This window comes from Trachinotus anak, unplaced genomic scaffold (assembly GCF_046630095.1).
Source record: "Trachinotus anak isolate AG129_WGS33_773 ecotype Australia unplaced genomic scaffold, CSIRO_AGI_Tana_v1 ptg000012l, whole genome shotgun sequence".
NCBI lineage: Eukaryota > Metazoa > Chordata > Actinopteri > Carangiformes > Carangidae > Trachinotus > Trachinotus anak.
In genome coordinates this window covers 709253-729584 of record NW_027273863.1, presented here as the reverse complement: position 1 = coordinate 729584, position 20332 = coordinate 709253, and the positions used below count along the sequence as shown (strand labels likewise).

The 20332-nt window shown below is 41.2% G+C and overlaps 1 protein-coding gene across 1 annotated transcript in view; it reads left to right on the top strand.

Annotated features, from left to right (window-relative positions):
* The window catches only part of rab2a (RAB2A, member RAS oncogene family), a 30001-nt gene that overhangs the window by 8074 nt on the left and 1595 nt on the right, over positions 1–20332 (top strand). Inside the window, exons 2-7 of the mRNA XM_071490806.1 lie at positions 1128–1199; positions 2271–2338; positions 6028–6110; positions 6569–6661; positions 8779–8890; positions 14385–14453. Coding sequence (XP_071346907.1) covers positions 1128–1199; positions 2271–2338; positions 6028–6110; positions 6569–6661; positions 8779–8890; positions 14385–14453 — 497 coding nt within the window. The remainder of the gene's footprint in view (positions 1–1127; positions 1200–2270; positions 2339–6027; positions 6111–6568; positions 6662–8778; positions 8891–14384; positions 14454–20332) is intronic.

Here is a 20332-nt window from a genome sequence, read left to right as displayed (position 1 = left end):
ACCTTTTCGACTAAGCTTTAGAAATATGTTTTGTGGAGGACTGTGGATCTCCCCATCACTTATGTTGTATTTTTGTTGTAATTTTCATTAGGAATTGATCTTTCATCTGCAAAGACAAACACGAAAAATATTATACTGACCAATAACTCACATTCCAAGTATTCAGGTATTTTATTAAGATACATTTGAGACTATGTCTATCTATCCTTTGTTTAAGGGATTGAACAGTGTACATTTTTATAGTACACTTGTGTATTATAAAAATGTACATTGCTGTTTCAGCAGTGTTTCAGAATCAGATTACACATCCTGAAAATAAGAATGTTTGGATGTGTTCAGTAAAGAGTTTACTGCCTTAGGATGAACACTAAGTTGCAGTGGAGCTGCTGCATCAAACCTGTTCAGTGTTTTTCTATTGCTTCAGTGTTTTTTTTTTTTCTTAGCTTGTGCCTTCTTACTATCTTTGATCTAATGGCTTGCAAGAATCTATTGGTTCTGTAGACATATAGCATTTCTGCATAATTTCATAATGCTATTAAAATTTGTTTTGGCTCAATAATTAGATTAGTATTTTTCATCATCTGTCTTTGTAATCTAATGTTCCACTGCATTTTTTTAAAAACTGAATTATGAAAACTAATTAAAGCCAAACATTGGAAGTTAAATACACCAGGCAGCTATAACCTTAGCCCATCTGAGTGTTGGATCTGTGGCACTCTGCAACATTCACAACTGAAATCATACGTAGAATGGTGTTAATGATGAGCAGATTCACCAAGAGCCTTTTGGAAAAACAACAGTGACATTACACGTACAAACAGGCTGACTGGTCAGTGAGCTCAAGTTAACTGAGCTGACTCATGCGATGTGGAAGCTCCCTGCTGGGGCTGTTTGGCCTGGATGTTGACTTCAGTGTTCCCTTATTAAACTTTATTTAATTATATGTAAAAGTCAGTGATCATTGTTGTGCATTTGTTACTTCCTGCAGAGTGTGTCTCTGCTGTGTGGAGTAAAGAACTTGGAAATGTAACAGATTTTATAATGATGAGTGTGTACGTGCTTGTGTGTGTGAGAGACTATAATGCTCTGCATCAGACACTCTCTAACGTTGTGTGTTTGTCTTTCAGGTGTGGGGAAGTCATGTCTATTACTACAGTTCACAGACAAGAGATTTCAACCAGTTCATGACCTCACCATTGGTAAGAGAGCACATCCGACATGAATGCAACACCATCACCAGAAATGTATTTATTTTGAATCAATGAAAGACTGTTGTTGTGTTAGTACAGGGGCCTGTAGTTTCATACTAATTTTTCAGACAGTGCAACACATAAGTTTAAGAGTTCATGTGCAGATACAAAACAAATCACAGCCGTCAGGAGCTCTGTTTAATACGTTACATGTCTGATGAGCCATTAGAAATTTTTCAATATATTTCAGAACACGCACACTAATTCCTTTATGTGCATTTTGGTCAGTGTTCAGACCCCTTCAGTTTTTTTTTTTACACTTTATGTTGCAGCCTCATGCTAAAATAAATAAAAAATCATATATAATCATAATGACAAAGTGTAAACAGAATTGCAACATCTTGCAACATTTTTCTTTGCAACATTTCAGAAATTGGAGGCGCCTGAGCTAAATTCCAATTACCACAGCAAAAGGTCTGAATACTGTTGATGTCAGTGTGATATTTCTTCTTTAATAAATTTGCTGAAAAATCTACTTTAACTTTGTCATTATGTGGTATGACTGTAGATTGATGATTGGAAAAACTATACATATACTTTTTAATTTTAGCATAAGGCTGCAACATAAAATTGAAAAGTGAAGGGGTGTGAACCTTTCTGGATGCACCGTATATATTTATGTAAACATAGAAATAGAGATCAAATAATAGAACATTGGTGAAATGGAAGGAAAAAAATCCTCTTCAAGATATTTTGCTGTAGGTAGACAGGGCATGCCACCATAGGTGCAGACAATGAAGATCCTTTCCACTTTTATTATAGGGAATTGATTGTAGATTGATGAAAGAAAAATGTTTTCTTTTATTATTAGCATAAGGCTGCAGCATAGCAAATTGAAGGGGTCTGAATACTTTCTGAATGCACTGTAGCTTCCATTTCCTACCAGCTGATGACACACAACAGTTCACGTCGTCTCATTTCAGACACACATTACAGAAGGTGAATAATGAGATGATGCTTTATTATTCCAGCAGTTAGCTTTCTCTAACTCCCATTCTTTTGTTTTGTCTTTTTGTCTAGGTGTGGAGTTTGGAGCGAGGATGATCACTATAGATGGCAAACAGATCAAACTGCAGATCTGGGATACGGTAATATGTCTATCATCGTCTCTTATTCCTGCGTCAGTGAAAACACCTGAAAAAAGTGAAATTATGTGACGGGTGTGGAGTGTATTGAAGTTTCGGGATGCATTCGTTCTCTTAAACTTAAAATGTTTTATTTTAATGAAAAAATGAAGTAAGGTGGTGGTAACACAATACCAGTTTTACCATTTTTCTATTTTGATTTGTTGTATTTTTCAAACTAAGCAAATGAAGAAGGGGTTAAAACCTTAAATCAGGGGTCTCGTAAGCTACCAGTAGTTCACCCCGTTTTACAGGATATAGGTATAGTCTGTACAAACCATGGATGCATAGTACAAACTTAAAGCAACACAACTTCACTCGCACCTAAATGAAACACACAGACATACCCACCCCCCTTCAGCACCAAATCATTATTTGACAGTTATGCTGTCAAATGAGTTATGCTGTCAAAGTTATTTACATCGGATATGGTGTAGGCGACAACTCTCCTGGATAACAGAACAGATAGAAACTAAACTTTTCCAACAAACAGGAAATATGTTACCATTGATTAAGTGAGTCAAGCCCCATTTTTTTTAGCCCATGTTTGTTTACATTTTGGAAAATTAAGTGTACCCAGTTAGCTATTTTAATTTCCTGTTTGTTATATACCATTGGATGGTACTGGATTACTTACTAAGAAGTTTCTTTTTTCTCTGATTTCTTAGCAGATTTATGGACGGTTATTTGCAATGGTGCTATCATGTCTGTGTGTTCAGGTTTGGCTAAATCATGACTCAAAAATTGACACTGATGTGACTGATGTGAGTTTCAGATGTTTTTGGTACAACTGTGAGTTTTGGATATTGATATTTGATGACATGTTAAATGATCTGTTTCATCTGATTTGGTTTGGAGATCAGTTTGAGTGTTTTGATACAATGATATCAGTAAAAATATATCAATATTGAATAAATGTAACCAGTAATATAAGACATGAGGAGCTTTCCGCCCCTTTTATGTCATCAAGGTAGCACTCAGAGTTAAAGTCCCCTGCCTTAAACTAATCAGATCAAATTTTGAGTGCATTCAACAACTTCAGATCAGTGAGGATAAGTGAATTGACCTGTGATAAAAGAATATGAAAGACTTCATATCTTAAAGGTATTTTATATGAAAACAATTCCTTATAGTATGGTTTGAATTATCTGCAAATTTAATCACTAATAAATACTTTAATAGTTGAAATGAAAATATCACTGAATTTGTTGCAATTGAGAATTTCATAGAGTGAAATTCAGACTACATGAATTCAAAGATGGTTTTCAAAGTCAAATATTTCAATGCAATAAAGTCAGTGGTATTTAAAGCTACAATATGCAAGTTCTGGAAATGAAGCTAATGCTAGCACGAGACTCAAAGGCAAACCACTCCACTGCTCCCACCCCTCCCTCTCACTGCTCCCTGAGGCTTCGCCTAGCTCTTCTCTGAAATCTCAGCTAATGCAATCTGAGTCCTTAATGACAGTGATACATGACTCACAGTTAAAGCATTCCACACTAACTAAATTCTGTTCATACTCTGAATTTCAACATGGATATTTGAGCTTAGAAAATAATACTTGTGTCATTACATGATCAGATAAACACGGTATCTGAAAAGAATTTAAAAAGTGGATTATAAATGATCACAAGAAGGCTTACTCATAATTGTCGTGCTCACATTGGCAGCGTCATCTTGTGTTAAAAACTCTATATGGAATTATTATAACATAATATATTACAGAGTATATCAAGAGGAAGATACATTACATATGGTCAAGAGAATGTAGGAGTTTAAAATGCATAGCTGACTGTTTTTTTTTTTTTTTTAGTTTATTTGTTTTTGTGTAATGAGGAACCAATCTCTTTTGTAGTGGCTCTTGCATCAAGCAGGTCAACTTCATATGGATTCTCCTTTACATCTTCCCCTGACCTTGTGATATTTTCCATGTAGGTCAAGTAAAAGTAATGAAGAAGGTGAAGAGGAATGTAGTGTTTTGTCCTGGATAGAGTGTATCTTTACAAGGTGTCCCGCGCCTGCAGTTAAGCTGTTGATCAGCAGATGGAGCCACAGCTCCACTGAAAATGCGTTGAGCAAAGGAGGCTCAAAGCAGTGATGTCAGTCCTGCTCCTCAGAGCTCAGACTGCTGCAGGTTTTCTGTCCTACCAGCCAGATAATCGTCTTCACCTTGCTGATATTAAGTACTGGATGGTCAGATGGTTGAAATGACAACCAGCAGGGCTCAGTGAGTATTCGCTTACTGGATTACAAATATACTGTACCACCACCACCACCAACGCGTGTGTGTGTGTGTGTAGCATGTGAGCCAGATGGCAGGCGGACACAACGATCCCTCTTTTCACCCTTATTTATCATTTATTCCCTTACAGCATTATGGCTGATTGCCTGCACCCTGAATGACTGACTGACTCTTACAGTGGCCACTTAACGTGGTGTTGGGTTCACCGGCCAGCCTGGCTGACTGGTTCTCTGGCTGACTAACTGGCAATTTAAATGGGTTCTTAGCTGACTGACTAACTAGCTGGCTGACTCAGTTGCTGATCAGTTGTCTAACCAAGTGACCAACTGCTTCACTCACCAGCAGACAGGGTTCCTGGATGACGAACTGGCAGCCTGGTCCACTGGCTTTCTGAGTGATTCACCGAATGACTGTTTCTGCCTGACTGACTGTCTGTCTGGTTTTTCAGATGAGGTCAGAGCAGTGCAGGGCTGCAGCTGCTAGGATAGAGCGCTGTTTTGTTTTCTACTCTGGCCTGGACGAAACACAGACAACATTGTTACAGTACAGCAGTCAGAGACGGGATGAATGGACATGGTGGGGGGGGGGGGTAAGAATTCTAGCTAGAGAAAGGACTCATAGAAAGAGGGGAGGTCCAGATTATTTAGAGAAAGAATGAAAAGATGAGTGGTGCAAGGAAGAGAGGTAAGGCAGTGAAGGGGTGATAAAGGAAGGGGGATGAAACATACAAGGTGAGCTGGCTAGACTGTCATGTATGTTGTTCTAGGTTTAATCCACACAACACTACAGATAGTGTGATGTGCCATTTTGTTTATAGATGAAACTGTGAGGGTAGACACACACTGTGACAGATAGATGGAGAAAGAAAAAGAGATTCTCCATTGTATCCAATTATAGGCTCTGTTCTGTCCTGTCCTCTCCCAGCTGACTGAAAACCTGGGGTTGGACTCTGGATAATCAGGACCGGTGCAGAGCACGTATCTGACTGGACTGCATCTTTATGATTCCCAGATGACCATGACTGGTGGGAGAATGTGCTGTAGGACTGATATCTGGCCTGTTAAGCCAGAGTCAGACTCCAGCAGCAGCAGGGCAGAGAACTAAAGGATCAGCACTCTGCTGTGGTCATTTCAATTATTCAAATTTCAATTTCTGATTATGAATACATCAATATAGATTGAATCTACTAGTCCCTTGAACTCTACTGGAGGAATGGAACGCAGTTCTTCCAAGAGATATTCCCTCAGATGGTGTTTTGGTGATGGTGTCTTAACACATCGGCCCATCACCTTCCACAGGTGTTTAACTGGGTTGAGATCTGGTGACTGACGGGGACGTTTTCATCCTGTTTCTCTGCTCAATTTTTCAGGTTTTTCCTTTAATCTGTCACCGTCTGTTTATGTTCCTGCAGGCTGGTCAAGAGTCGTTCCGGTCCATCACCAGGTCTTACTACAGAGGAGCTGCAGGAGCGCTGTTAGTCTATGACATCACAAGGTAACATCATCAAGGTTCATCATCACCCTAAATATTTCAGAAAGGACATTGTTATTAAATAAATATTTATCTAAAAACAGCTGGTTTTCTTAGTTGATCTTGGTCGGAGAGTTAAGATGAAGCCTGCACTTGCTGTCGCACTGTGCGCACACAGGTGTGCAGACACGAGCGCACCTGTGTGTTACGAGGCACATGTGTACACACACATGTGTATCTGCATGGCTGAGATGTACAATTCACACACAGGTGCATGTGCATACACACATGTAGTAATTAATCACATGTGCACCTCATCCTTCTGTGACCCTTTTGACCCCCTATAATGCCGGTATGTGTGTGTGCGTGCGTGCGTGCATGCATGTGTGTGTGAGAGGTGCTTTATCTGTGACGTCTCAGTGATGTTTCAGTTTTACCAAAGTGCCGTCAGACTGAAACCAGAAATCTGCTTGTTTGAACAGAAGGGACACCTTCAACCACTTGACGACCTGGTTAGAGGACGCTCGCCAACATTCCAACTCAAATATGGTCATCATGCTCATTGGCAACAAGAGGTAAGATCCTTTTTGCAGCAAGATACATGACATAGTGGCAGCTGCAGTGGTGTTTAAGAGCATTTTGCTGTAAATGGTTTGTTCAACATTTGTCCAAGCAGGCTGGGAGGCAGTTATGTCTTCACTCTGTAGTTACCACTCAAAGTAAATCAAACAGTTCCACACTAATTTAAATACATAATTTTATCAATTTTACATAAGGAATTCAGCTCTGCAACAAATCTAAACTGGGTATTCACTCTTTGCACACACTGCACTTCTTTGGACACACCTGCTGCCTGCTTTGCTAGAGCGTGGCAGTTGCGTCACTAACCTGCGGCAGCTCGCACCCGCGTATGTGTGTATTCATACCGCCCGGGTCTGCTGCATTGCTGCTCCTGCCAGCTCCATCTTTCTACATTGAGTTTGCCTTAGAAATGGCCATCATACTCAAATGTTGGATTTCTTTTGATTATAAACTTTCTTAACCTTATTTACCCTTGTCCAGAACAAGACGCAGAGAGAGAGCGAGTGAAAGAGAGAGAAAGAGAGAGCACTGATAAAATACTGCTCTTCATCTGTTAAATTAATGACATAATATAATTATAGCTTACATTAGGTTTCTGCTATGACCATGTAGTGTATGTGGCCTCCACTCTCTCCACAGGCAGCTACGATGGTTAAAATGGTTAAAAAATAATATAAGTATATGTATGTATATTTTTTCATGTCTATGTCATATTCAGATTCAGCCTAGACATTAAAACTACAGTAAAAGGTGACAGTTTAATGTAATATTGCTGCCGTGATGTCTGTTTCGTAACATCACACATGAAAAATAGACAAAATCTCTGCATCACACGATGCAGCAGCGTGAGACGCACGTGTCACTCAGGCAGTGGGTCTGCTCTAACCTGTTAACATGGGCGCTGAAAGGAAAACCAAGATGTTCAGCTGCCATGCACACACCACACAGCCAGCGTGTTCTCATCCTTAGACTGTCTAAATATTAAGACAATACAGAGGATGTGACCTTGATGTCTCTCAATCTGCAGGTCTTACAAAATTGAATTTAGTTTCCTCCAAAAAGCCCTTGGAAGGTTTAAAAAGTCTGAAATTTACTTTTTTTTAAAAAAACAACAAAAAAAACCTCTCAAATATTTTCCCTTGCCTGATACATACAGGAATGTTAGTTTTTGTGTATGATTGTGGGATGTCGAGAGACATTTGACACCTATAAAATAAAAGTGAGACAGTTGTTGTGACAGCTGATTATAAATGCAAAAGGCTGCTTAATCTTTTTGACCTGTAGCAAACATGGCGTCATTACTGCTAGCTACAGTGGTTTGGAAGTTTTCTTGTGTCATTATGGCCAAGTGGCAATATTAAAAGTAAGTTGAATGAATTAGTCATTTTTGATTGGTTTGGGTTTGCCTCAAGTAGAATCCAGCACAGTTCTAGACGCATCTCAAGGATAATTAAAGCCAACAGGATGCACCTCATTTGGAGGGCCACAGTGAGGGCTGTGAATACTTCTGTAAATAAGAGATCTCAGCTTTTGATTTTTAAATAAATTTGCAAACTTCTAAAAACATATTTTTACTTCATTATGGGTTATTGAATGTAGATAGATGGGCAAATGGCAGTTTTATTCATTTAAAATTAAATCTACAACACAAAGTGTGCAAAAAGTGAATGGGTATGAATATTTTCTCTTTTCAAATCTAAATAAGGGAGTTCACCTCTACACCAAAGCTCAACTAGTTATTGACACAGCTCACGCTGTACCAGGGGTTACATAGGTGTTATGAAAGATAAAGAAAAATTATACAAATTATCTAAAAAAAATGCTGTTGCAATTTTATCTTAAAAACTAGCAGGTTGATTCATATATCTATCAATGTTTGGTTGGTAAATTAGCATCAACTGTAATTTTACATGGGGGGTTTAGTCCGGTAGCAACAGAGGTTTTTAGTAAAAACAACAAAGTTATCTTTACCTGCTGTTATCTGTCATATGTCAGCATGAAGTGAAGCTTGGATCCTGGTGAAACACATTAGAGAAAAATGGTCATTTATATTATAGTATTCCAGTGATCCTGGCTTGAGTTATCTCCTTCTACAAATGTGTGTTTTCAGTGACCTGGAGTCAAGGAGAGAGGTGAAGAAAGAAGAAGGTGAAGCATTTGCCAGAGAACACGGCCTCATATTCATGGAGACCTCAGCCAAGACTGCCTCTAATGTCGAGGAGGTAAAAACACACACAGATTTATCCATGCATACAATCATTTCAAACTTTATGCTTTGATTTAGGCCACATTTCAAAAGTGACAACTTGCTTGAAAATCTATCTTAAAGGGGACATATGCTTTTCTGAATTTTCTCTCTCTTGTATTGTGTTCTATAGCTTTTTGTGCATTTAAATACTCTACAGAGCTGTGAGGCTCAAAGTTCCCGCCAAAGGGAGTTACTCTGTCAGGGCAAAACCTAATTCTCTAATTTGTATGAAACACCTTGTAGGGGATCCAAACCTTTCTTCCTGGACCTATTGACTTAAATACATTTCTTGGTGCTGCCTACCTGCAAGCTGGACACCATTACACAAGGCACAGCACGTAACTACTTACAATGAAGAGTTTTCTTTAGTTTTGTAGCCAAAAAGACACTTGTTTTCTCAACCATCTGGAGAACTCTACTTCATTCTTCATTATTCCCTCCACTGCACCAAACATTATAGTGTGAGCCCGGCTCTTCACGGAGGACTGCTTTAGAAACCATGCACCGTCAGACGCCTTATTTTTCCAATGCTTATTTCTATAGTTTAAACTTAATGTGGCCGAACAGGGGACTCGGGCTCACAGCCTGTAAGTCTGCTACATCATTGTGTTAAGCCATTGTGGCTTAATTAACTTAACTTAAATTTACTTTGTTGTGTGGCCACAGTCACGTATATACGTTGGACTGATTCACTGAGCTTTTGTTGTTTCTTCCGCTATTTCAGAGGTCTATCAAGCAAGCGACAGAGCCTTTGAAACTTCCTGTCTGAACTTTAATAAAAGCTAAAAGCTTGTTTGAACTATAGGGTTAGGGTTAGGGTTAGAAAAAAAACAAACATTCTTGTGCTTTAATTGTGTAGACAAAATCGCTGAAGAGGAAGTGATTCTGTGGGTAACTTTTACTGCTATGATAGAGATCTATTGTAGAACCAGGCGCTGTGCGCTGCTCCTGATGTGACACAGTCTGTCATTCACTCTCATCGTGGATAAAGTATAATAAGCATCTTCAGGTGGGAGGAGATTTCTGAGATATTTCGACATGAGCTACATCTATCTATCTATATTGTAAGATTAAAAAAATCTGATTATCAAAATAATCTGGCAGGCCAGATATTATTGCTAGCGGGCCAGTTTTGGCCCTGCAGGCCACCAGTTGCCAGCCACTGCTATACATCATTAGTTTGGATAAATTATCCACAATTTAACCGCTGACTTCATTTTTCAGTTACTAGAAACACTAAAGTATAATTCATTCAGATTTACCAGCATCATAAACCAGCAAGATGGTGAAGCAGTGTTTACTGCCTGCCTTTGGTGGTGAAGTCCGACTGTCTGTTTATTTCTCCATTATTTACATTCCTTAAGTCTGGAAGAGTCCACAGATAAAACAATCAAAAGGGTTTTTAATTCAAATATTCCAAGTTCTGAATATTGTCACGTGAAGCCTATTGCAGACTGTTGAGCTACTTGATTTGTAGCCGCTCTCTTGACATTTCTGCCTCTTCCCTCCTTCTGACTGACTGACAGTGGGTACGCTTGTTTTCCTGCTCCAGATCTCCAGGTGGATCGGGGCGATCATTTTCTTGTTTAAAATTGGACTCTGGCTCAAACCGATAAGGCAGAACCGAAGCCTAACAGCTACAGCCGTTTGTTTACAGCAGCACATGGACAGAACCTGTAGTTGCTATGGTAGTTGCTGACAGGCTGACCAATCAGAGTCCAGTGTGCTCTGAGAGTGTGTGCTCAGAGGGGGGAGGGGTGCCTTAATGATCCCTGAGCGCTAACAGCGCGTTTCACACAGAGGCTAAGTAGAATACTGTACAGAAGACAAATAATGTCTTTTTGGAACATTGAAACTTGTAAATCTATTTTAGCAGACAGCAAGAATAAAATGATGAACATTAAAAGTGACCATAATAGGTCCTCTTTAAATCTAATCTTCTCCTCGCAGCCGTCACTAAACAGCTTTTTCCTCGCATATAAATCTTTTCTTGTAAGAAGGGCAACACCAGAATGTCACACATTATTTGCTGTTTCACCGATATTAGTACTGCCTGTTGACATCTGTAGCTTTAGCTAGTCATCTATTTTTCAAGCACAATGCAAGCACAGAATGAATCCACTGAGGACTCTAATACATGTTTGAATATGATACATGATTAATGTCAGGAAGTGTTTACAATCAGCAAACCCTCTGTAGGTTTTGATGGGGTTTTGTCATTAGCAAATTGTTGAAGAAGGTTATTGATAGTTGAAGTTGTATTGTCCCATACTGCTTGTGTATTAAGAATGGAAGCTGTTCCATACTTTGATACGATGAGTGTAGTAGTAGTGAATTCTAATGTCTTTGGGGATCTAGTGACTTTTGTTTTCGTGCCACCATCAGGTCAAAATCTCAGCTTGTCGAGACTAATTACCAAATGTCGTCATGCTAACGTGCTAAAGTGAGATGGTTAACATGTTACACATTATACTTGCTAAACGTCAGCTGTTTACCACCTCGATGGCCCACATATACTTCCACCTGATCTTCCTTTCCACACTATTCCATTACGCCACCTTTTTGCAGAGGAAAACTTCTTTTGCCCACCTTGCAGCCTCCTCCTGACGGCATGCTTCACCACCATCTGTCACTGTTCTGGTGCTAATCTATACATCCAAACACACACACACACATACATATGCAGACCTTTGGGACTCCCAAGGCTAAACCAGAATTAATGAGACCCCCAATGTATGTGAACTGCCCCACCGGAATTGTGATGTAGTGAATTAAAATCAAATCATATCAAAACAAATCAAAAGAATCTGTCTGTAAACAATTGTTGGAAAAATGATTTGTGTCATGCACAAAATAAAATGACCTTACTGTCATCATCAAAGCTGAATGATCTTCAAACAGCATCACACACGATAGCAGCGCTGGCCTATTTACAACAGGTTTGTTCACTGAAATCAGAAAATCGAGTGTCGCTGAGTGCTCCTGGATGTGTATTATGAATGAACGTATTAGTACACAAACAGTGACAAATGCCACATTACAGTCTTGAAGAGTGAGTTGTGATGAACGATAGAAAATCAAATCAAATTGTTGTTTTTTTTGTTGTTGTCACTATCTTACCTACTGTAACGTGCATGAAGTCGATGTGTCCTCTGAATGGACTGTCATCACACTTGGAGCAAACCTCCTGTTGACCTGTAGCATCACAGCTCACCGTGCTGGAGCCTAACCTTGCCTGCATCACATTAGCATCCTGACCCACAGTTAGCAGAGGGAGCACATTGCTCCGCCTCTTGCAGCGACACACCCCTGGTGTTGTTGTGTGTAGTGAATGCATGCCGTTGTCCTTGGGGACCCCTTTCTCTCTTACCCAGTCACATAAATAATCCCATCCTACAGAGCACAGCCCGTTAGCCAAGGGCACCACAGTGTGCCTGCGTGCATGTGCATGTACGTTTACACACACACACACACACACACACACACACACACACACACACACACCCTCCCCCTCCCCCTCCCCCTCCCCTCTAACCTTTTGCCTGGCCTATATCATGCAAAATCACACCCCCACACCACTGTTGAGTGGAGCTTTGAGGTGCTCTGGGGTTAAGATGAGGGGGGAGGGTGTGTGTGTGTGTGCACACGTGTGTATGTTATGATTAATTTGTCTCATTAGTGTCCTCTGAATCCTCCTGATATTGCTCCTCTCCTCCCTTCCCCTTATCTCTCCTCACTCCATCCCTTCTCATCCCTCCTCATCCCTCGATGTCCATCATTTGCTCTTTACCTCCCTCCCATCCTCCATAATCTCCCCCCTCTCATTCTCTATCCATTTCCTCTTCCCACCCCTTAACCAACATGTCTTCCTCTCTCTTCCCCTCCACTTCTTCCAGCCTTCTTCCAGTCAGTTCTCCCTCAGCTGCTTCCTCCCCTCCCCCTCCCCCTCCTCCTCCTCTTCCTCTTCCTCTTCCTCTTCTTCATCTTCCTACCTCTTATCCATCATCTTCCTTTCTTCAGCAGTATATCAACCACTTATAGTTCATACATATTCATAACCTCCACTCTACCTCCAGCGGCATCCAGCAGCCAATCAGTGTGCTGGCTTTATCATGAGGGTCTGTGGGTGGACACTAGGGCTGATGGGATGGTCCTTAGAGAGAGAGATTCCTGTAAGCGTCTTCCCCATCATCTCATCTGTTCATCTTTCTTTACTTCTGTCAGACCCTATATTTCTGTGTTTTTTTTTCCTTTTACCTCCTCAGCGCCATTGTTTTCTTCTTTATTTTTTCCACTGATCTCATTTTACATTTTATTCCTCTTATCTTATTTGCTGCTTCTCCTCTTGTCCTATTTTTCTTTTCTCTCTTCTCTACTTTTATTATTCCTTAAACATTTTCTCTCCTCCCCATGTGTCTCTTTCCTCAGTTTTTTTCTATCCACCTTTACAGTCTACACACACCTGAACTTAATATTTCAGTGAACTTGTGAAGGAAGATGTGAACAAAGGAAGGATGCAGTGATGTGCTGAAGGGAGGAAATAGGACAGAGTTAACAGGGCAGGAGTCTATTTCCGACAGGGTGTCAAAGAGGAGCTCAGGACGTATTTTCAGTTCTACACGATTCCATTAAAGAATCACACATCTTTTCGTGGCCTGAAAACATGCGCCTGTGAAGGAAGCTGAATGTGCTGTTTCATTGTTTCTCCATAGATTGCTGTGTGTGTGTGTGTTTGTGTGTGTGTACTTGTACTTGCTACATAGTAAGCCTAAACAAAACTAAAAAAGTATGAGAGAGAGAGAGAGAGAGAGAGAGAGAGAGAGAGAGAGAGAGAGAGAGAGAGAGAGAGAGAGAGAGAGAGAGAGAGAGAGAGAGAGAGAGAGAGAGAGAGAGAGAGAGAGAGAGAGAGAGAGAGAGAGAGAGAGAGAGAGAGAGAGAGAGAGATATCACAGTGTGGTAAGGAAATAACTCAGCTTTTAATATCATATGTACACATGTAGCTCAGGTTCTCTATCCATACCAAAGGTTGTAGCTGCATTGTGGTCAACCTAGGCTAAACAACAACATTGTCATTAGCAAGGATGGAGGGAGGTTTGGTTTTCTCTGATTGATTTTCGTTGGTCTAAACTATGTCCAATCAGTTCAGTTGCCCTCAAGTGGACTAGACCCGACACACAATTTGGACTGTCACAGCGAGGGCTCTGAACACTCATGTAAATTATTACAGTTTTAATTTTTAATAGATTTGGGAAAAAAAATGTGGAAATGTGTTCATTTTGTCAGGGGCCAGCCTGGTGTGTTCTTCAGTGTCTGAATCTTGCATTGAATCTGTTTTGCATGGTGATGATGTGTGGCTTCTTTGTTAAAAATATTTTCATAAGGGCCGAGCAGTCTCATTTACAGGACTCATCATACAAATATGAACTGAATCTCCTCTCTGTCTTCCTCACTTCCTGTCTCTTTCTCAGGCTTTCATCAACACAGCCAAGGAGATCTACGAGAAGATCCAGGAGGGGGTGTTCGATATCAACAATGAGGTAAAACACACTGATCCCTCCCCTTTTCCTCCCTCCCCGAACCTATTCATTCTTGCTCTTTTTTTAGGCTGTCTTCTCCCTTCTTCCAGCCTTTGATTTCCTCTTTCTCCTCAATGTCATTTTCCAGCAGTGTGTGTGGTTTGCCACACTCCCTCTCTCCTCAAAAAGAGGGGAAAAAAACTCCTCTCTGCTTCCTTTGACTCCAGCCAAGCAAAACTCCCTGTGCACCTCCTCTCACCTGCTCTATTTTCCACACTCCACACTATTACTCTGCCCCCCCCCTCTCTCTCTCTCACTCTCTCTGTCTCTCAGCATCTGCCAGCTCATAAATTCCACACATCCCACAAGGTCTCAATCATTTGGTAAGAAAACAAACACGTCAGCCAGCCAGTCTGTAAGCTGCCTGTGCACCCAGTCAGTAAGTTTGCTATCCAGTCAACCAGATGGTTAGCTCCTTAGTGAAACAGCCATCCAATCAGCAGAGGCAAGACACCCAGCCTGTCAGCCAGTATATGTGCTGGTCAGACTACTGTACTTCCACATTAAGATTGCCAAATCAAAAAATGGAGTCTACTTGTGAAAATGTGTTTCAGCTTCTTGAATCTATTCTGTCACTTTGCATCACAGATTTTTTTTTCATTTATTTAACCTTTATTTAACCAGGTTTGTCCCATTGAGATCACAGATCTCTTTTACAAGGGAGACCTGGCCAAGATAGCAGCAACCCAGTTACAGTATTGAAGATTATCGTAGAATCGCACAGGAAGAATCCTTGCATTCAGGTGTTTTCCATCAGCTCTATTTTCCTCACCCACACTAAGACACACAGCTGGTGTTGCCAGATTTCTCCACTCAGAGACAGTTTCCCAGGAAGAAAAAACATCAGCTTAGCACCAAGGCAAAGGAAATAAGATAAATGAGTAACAATCACTTAAATTCAGAAATACTCATTTATGCGTCCACATGGTCGGGAGTGTCCATGAAGATTGAAATTTGTCATCTACTCATGTCAGTCCAAAATTATGATCCTACAGAACATACACGTGTGCAGAACGTCCTCATGCATTATGAAGAGTACTCTGTGCACGTGTTTGGTCAGCCCTGTCGGCACACTGCAGTCCTGCAGACATTCACTCCACTTGGCTCTGGTGTGCCACTTTTGATATGAATTCACCGTTATTGGTTCAGTTCTGTGAATTTAGAATTTCTTAACCTGAAGTTGAGTGCACATTGGCATTTTGCTTCACTCTATTCATTCATTCTGACATTGTGTTCATTTTAGCCAATTTTCTTGCAGTTTGTTTTGTCCTAATCAGTGACTAGCAGGTTGGGTTTCTCTCCCATACACATCATTTTCAGTCACAGAAGCTGCTGCGGCTGCTGCTAGGAGCAGGTAACTTAGTGTTTTTCACCTAGATCAAATATAAAATGTAGCTTTATGAGTTTATGAGTATTGATTGAAGAGTATTTTTGTGCATGGACTCACAACAACATGTGCAGCTGTGTTGATGTCCTCCATGCTTTTGGCATTTGTCATGAACAAAGGGAGGAAGGAAGGTAATGATGTTGATCACATTCTTAATCCTCACCACAAAGCTCTGATCAGTCAGCTGTTCCTCCACCTGAGTCAGTCGTGTCTGTCAGTGAGTACAACAACAGCTCTGTTTAAATCACTGAACAAATCTGAGACGTGTGCAGTGGCTCACAGGTCTGGAAACAGTCTAGCGTAATGCCACTGTTAGTGTGGAAGTTACGAGAGTCCTGATGGCTGTCCTCTTGTTATCCAGTCAGCACTGTCCAGACAGCTGGCCTGATGAGCATAAAATATACTTCCTTTGTCCATGTAGCTGTGTGACGTCACTAATGTCATAGTCCACACAGACCATACACACCAACAAAGGTTCTTGTATTCAGACAGCCTATGTGTTTAATGAATAGAACTGTTTGCATGTTATGTGTCTGTGTTCATGTTTCACAGTTTCAGAGTATAGTAGTTTCAGGGCCTGTTCAGACCTGGTATTAACATGGGTCTTCAGTGATCCAATCACAAGTGGTCAGCTCTGACTTCATCTGTTCACACCTGGATTTAAAATACCTCTCCACACGTCTGTGTGTGTGTGTGTGTGTGTGTGCATGAGAGAGAGCGAGAGAGCAGTATGGAGAGGTTGAGTGAATCAGTGCTTGTGAAATAAAGGTTCAGCCATAAGAAATAGTAAAATGTTTTTCGTTCATTAAGAAACTGTTGCTGGACTAATTTGACTGTGGTGGAGGACGTCACTAGAGGAGGCGTCCTTCACTGTGGCCAGGACACATTTGCGCTGACACTGCTAAAAGAATGTGGCCCAACATGTGGCCCAGACCACCTCCGACTGTGGTCTGAGAGATCAGATCTCAAATGTGTGCTAGGTGCATTCACACCTGTACTAAGGGCTGTCAACCTATGATCGGACTCAGGACGGGTGTTAATACCAGGTCTGAACAGGGCCTCAAAGTGTATCTGGCCTTTGATCCAGACAGTGAGTAGAGTTGGTTGAGTCAGACGGGACTGGAGTTAGCCAGCCACTCAGTGTTTATGCTCGTAGTAAGAGTAAGATGGAGTGTAGGCAGGCGGGCTGGCCAAACCACATCAGCTGACTGGCTGAGAGGGGGAGAGAGAGACAGAGAGAGAGAGAGAGAGAGAGAGAGAGAGAGAGGGGGAAGCCCCACCAGAAATGTTGGCAGCCACTATGAGAAAAAACTCACACACATACTCAGACACACACATGGCCTTAGCTCAATAAATGTGATTTAAAGGCATACAGTGTTTCCCAGAGGCACTACTGCTACTGATTGTAAGAGGGGGAGTTACAGTAAGAGGGAGAGAGATAAATATACACAGGCAGAGAGCGAGCGAGGCTGAGAGTGTGCTCACAGAGAGAGAGACAGAGGGAGATGATGAAACACAGAGTGGGAAAGTGAGCACAACAGTACACACAGATGAGAGAGAGAGAGAGGAACAGCTCCAGTTGAAGGGCTAAGTGAGGGAGAGAGTTAAAAGAACTGTGTCTCTCTACCACCTACCTGCCTGCCTCTCTCTCTCTCTCTCTCTCTCTCTCTCTCTGTTTCTCCTCTTTTATATGTGCTTCTCTTTTTTTGTCTCCTCGTGTCCTTGTGTGCTGCTGGTGTTTCCTCTGCCTTTGTGCAGCGCAGAAGCACCTGTTGTTGTTTCTATGATGTGATCTAATAGGAGCCCCCACAGGCACCGCGCAGTGTTTATCTCACCATGAAAGTAATGACACACTCATTCTCTGGTGGGTTTTTTGATTTGGTCAGTGATTATAATCACATTCAAAAATGCACTCTTGAGTTTGACTTTCACTAGGTTTTTACTTATTTGGAGATCAAACAAATTCCATAAAAATGGCAACAAACAGAAATGTGCAGGAAGAGGAAAAAGCCCTAAAAGGCATTATTCATTCCCACTGTGTAAATAAGTAGAACCATGACTGTGGATCATTAAGCTCCTGTAGTGGAGGAGGTCTGCTTGTACCTGGTGTGAGCTAGCTGGGAACGTACGAGCTCTAGCCAGCCACAGTAGCCCACAAAGCTAGCTGAGTAGTTGACGAGCATTAATTTAGCTCTGACTTTTTGCTGTTGTGTGTGGATCTGACCAGGCCCCAACAGTCCCTCCACCCAGGCTCTCTGCATGTAAATGAGTCTGATTTAACCCGACTTCATGTAAAAAATACAAAGCACGTGGAGGTAATAATGCATGACCTGGCTTTATAGATATTAGTGTGGCGACTATAAAACAGTGGTTAAAATCAGTTTGAAACTAGTTTGGTCTGACTTTCAGGAAGAAGTCAGGAGTCCAGTATCTTAGAGAAAATTGACCTCGGATAGTGAGATGTTTGAGAACATAAGAATTAGTTCGAAAATAGGAAATAAAATAATATGAGAATAGTCCTGTCTGAACTTCATCTTGTACAGAGGCAACATCCACACTGATGCGTTTTAGTTTAAAAACACATCACTTTTGCTACATGTGCTCCTGGCTGCCTCAGGACTCCGGAGTTTTCAGGCTTTTAAAATGGAGCCACTGCGGGCCACATTTTAGTTTGACAACTCTGGGGTTGTGTTTTCACCTGGATGGGCAGAGGATATAACACAGAGACCCTCATTCACTCTCTGATTGGGTCTTACCAGTCACAGTGTGTGTCTCCCTGATTCATCACACACAGCCACCTGATCCTTTTCCAAATGAAGACAAGAGGTCCCAATCGATGTTTCCTGTTGCGATGACCACCTTATACTTGTCATTTTCTGTTCTTACATTCTTACATTTCGCAATTGCTGTTCCTCGTAAGATTTTCTGCAACTAAGCACCGGACTGTGGGGCAGACAATCTGCCTCCTGTTCACCACGGCACGCGCAAGCCCAGTGTATGTGGTCATGAGATGTGCATTATCAGGCATGTTAGAGCTGTAACATTTGCATTGCAACATTAACATTCTGGACAGTGACCATTTTTGTTTTTAAATGCCGTTTTAAAATGAAAGTGTGTTTAGTGTGGACGCAGCCTCAGAAAATATTCATAGCATTTCAGTTTTTGCACACTTGCAAAACTGCCATGTTGCCCATCGGTTTTCACTCAGTAACCCATTATGACAAAGTGAAGCCATGTTTTTAGAAGCCTCTTTGGCAGCAACTACAGCTTTGAGTCTTTGTGGTTAAGACTTGGGCAGTTTATCCCGTTCTTCCTGGCAGATCCTCCCAAGCTTTTTCAGATTGGATGGGAAGTGTCTGTGAACTGCCACCTTAATGTTCTATGAGGTTTAAGTCTGGACTTTGACTGGGCCCGTTATGGACAATCATTCCCCTTTCCACCAAAATTAGCAGTTATAGGCAAGTTTTTTAAACGCAGGTAAAACTGCTAATAAAAGCCAATTGAGCCCATTTCCGCTGCCAGTTGAGGTTGTCTTTCTGTCCGGACTGAGGACACAACTGCAAGAAGCGGTGTCATCACATGCACTTACAGAGCACACACACACACAGAAGCAGTGGAGAGAGAGCAGCAGCTTTTAGCTGCTGTGCAAACTGCTAAAACGGATCTGTCACATCTCATCGCTGGGTTGGGGCTCCTGTAAAAGTGGTGGGGCCTCCATGTGAGACGTTTGATCAGTGATTGGATGTTTTCAAAACGTATTATTATTATTCAACTTTTTATTTATTATTAAAACTTAATTTTGAAGCGTTGCTTACTCTGTCATCCCTGTGCACAGAGTAGCTGTGGTGTCTGTGGTTTAACAGCACCATGCTGTGCAGGTGACAGGTGTGTCTACAGCGACTGTGCTCCCAAAGACATCACAGCAACAAAGGGCTGAAAATGAATAATCCTTTATTGTCATTATACAAGACAGTACAATGAAACTTTGTTTGGCGACTCTCAGTCAATTAAGTACATCAAATAAGTAAAAACTCCGTCAAATAAGTACAATCACAACCAATAGGTAGAATCACAACCCTAGTGACCATTAACTAACTAAAGCAGCAACATGTGTAAAATGACACTTATAGATAACTAAATAAATAGATTAAATATAAGTAGGTTCGCCAGGTTTTGTCTTCACATCAATGCTGATTGGAGCCAGAGCTGATAAATTCCTGTGTCTGCTGCAGACGCGTTTGACCCGGGTGTGAATGCCAATTAAAGCCTTTTCCATTGTCGACAAAAGCCGGATGTTAGTGGATTTTTTGACCAGTAGAAAAGGGTCTTCAGAGACTTGCATTTTCTGGGCTGGATGCTTTGGGTTCCCGTCGTGATGCTGCTGTCAGTTCCTGGTGTTCAACGGACATCGTGTTCTGAACAAAGATTTCAATTTTTGTCTCAGCAGACCAGA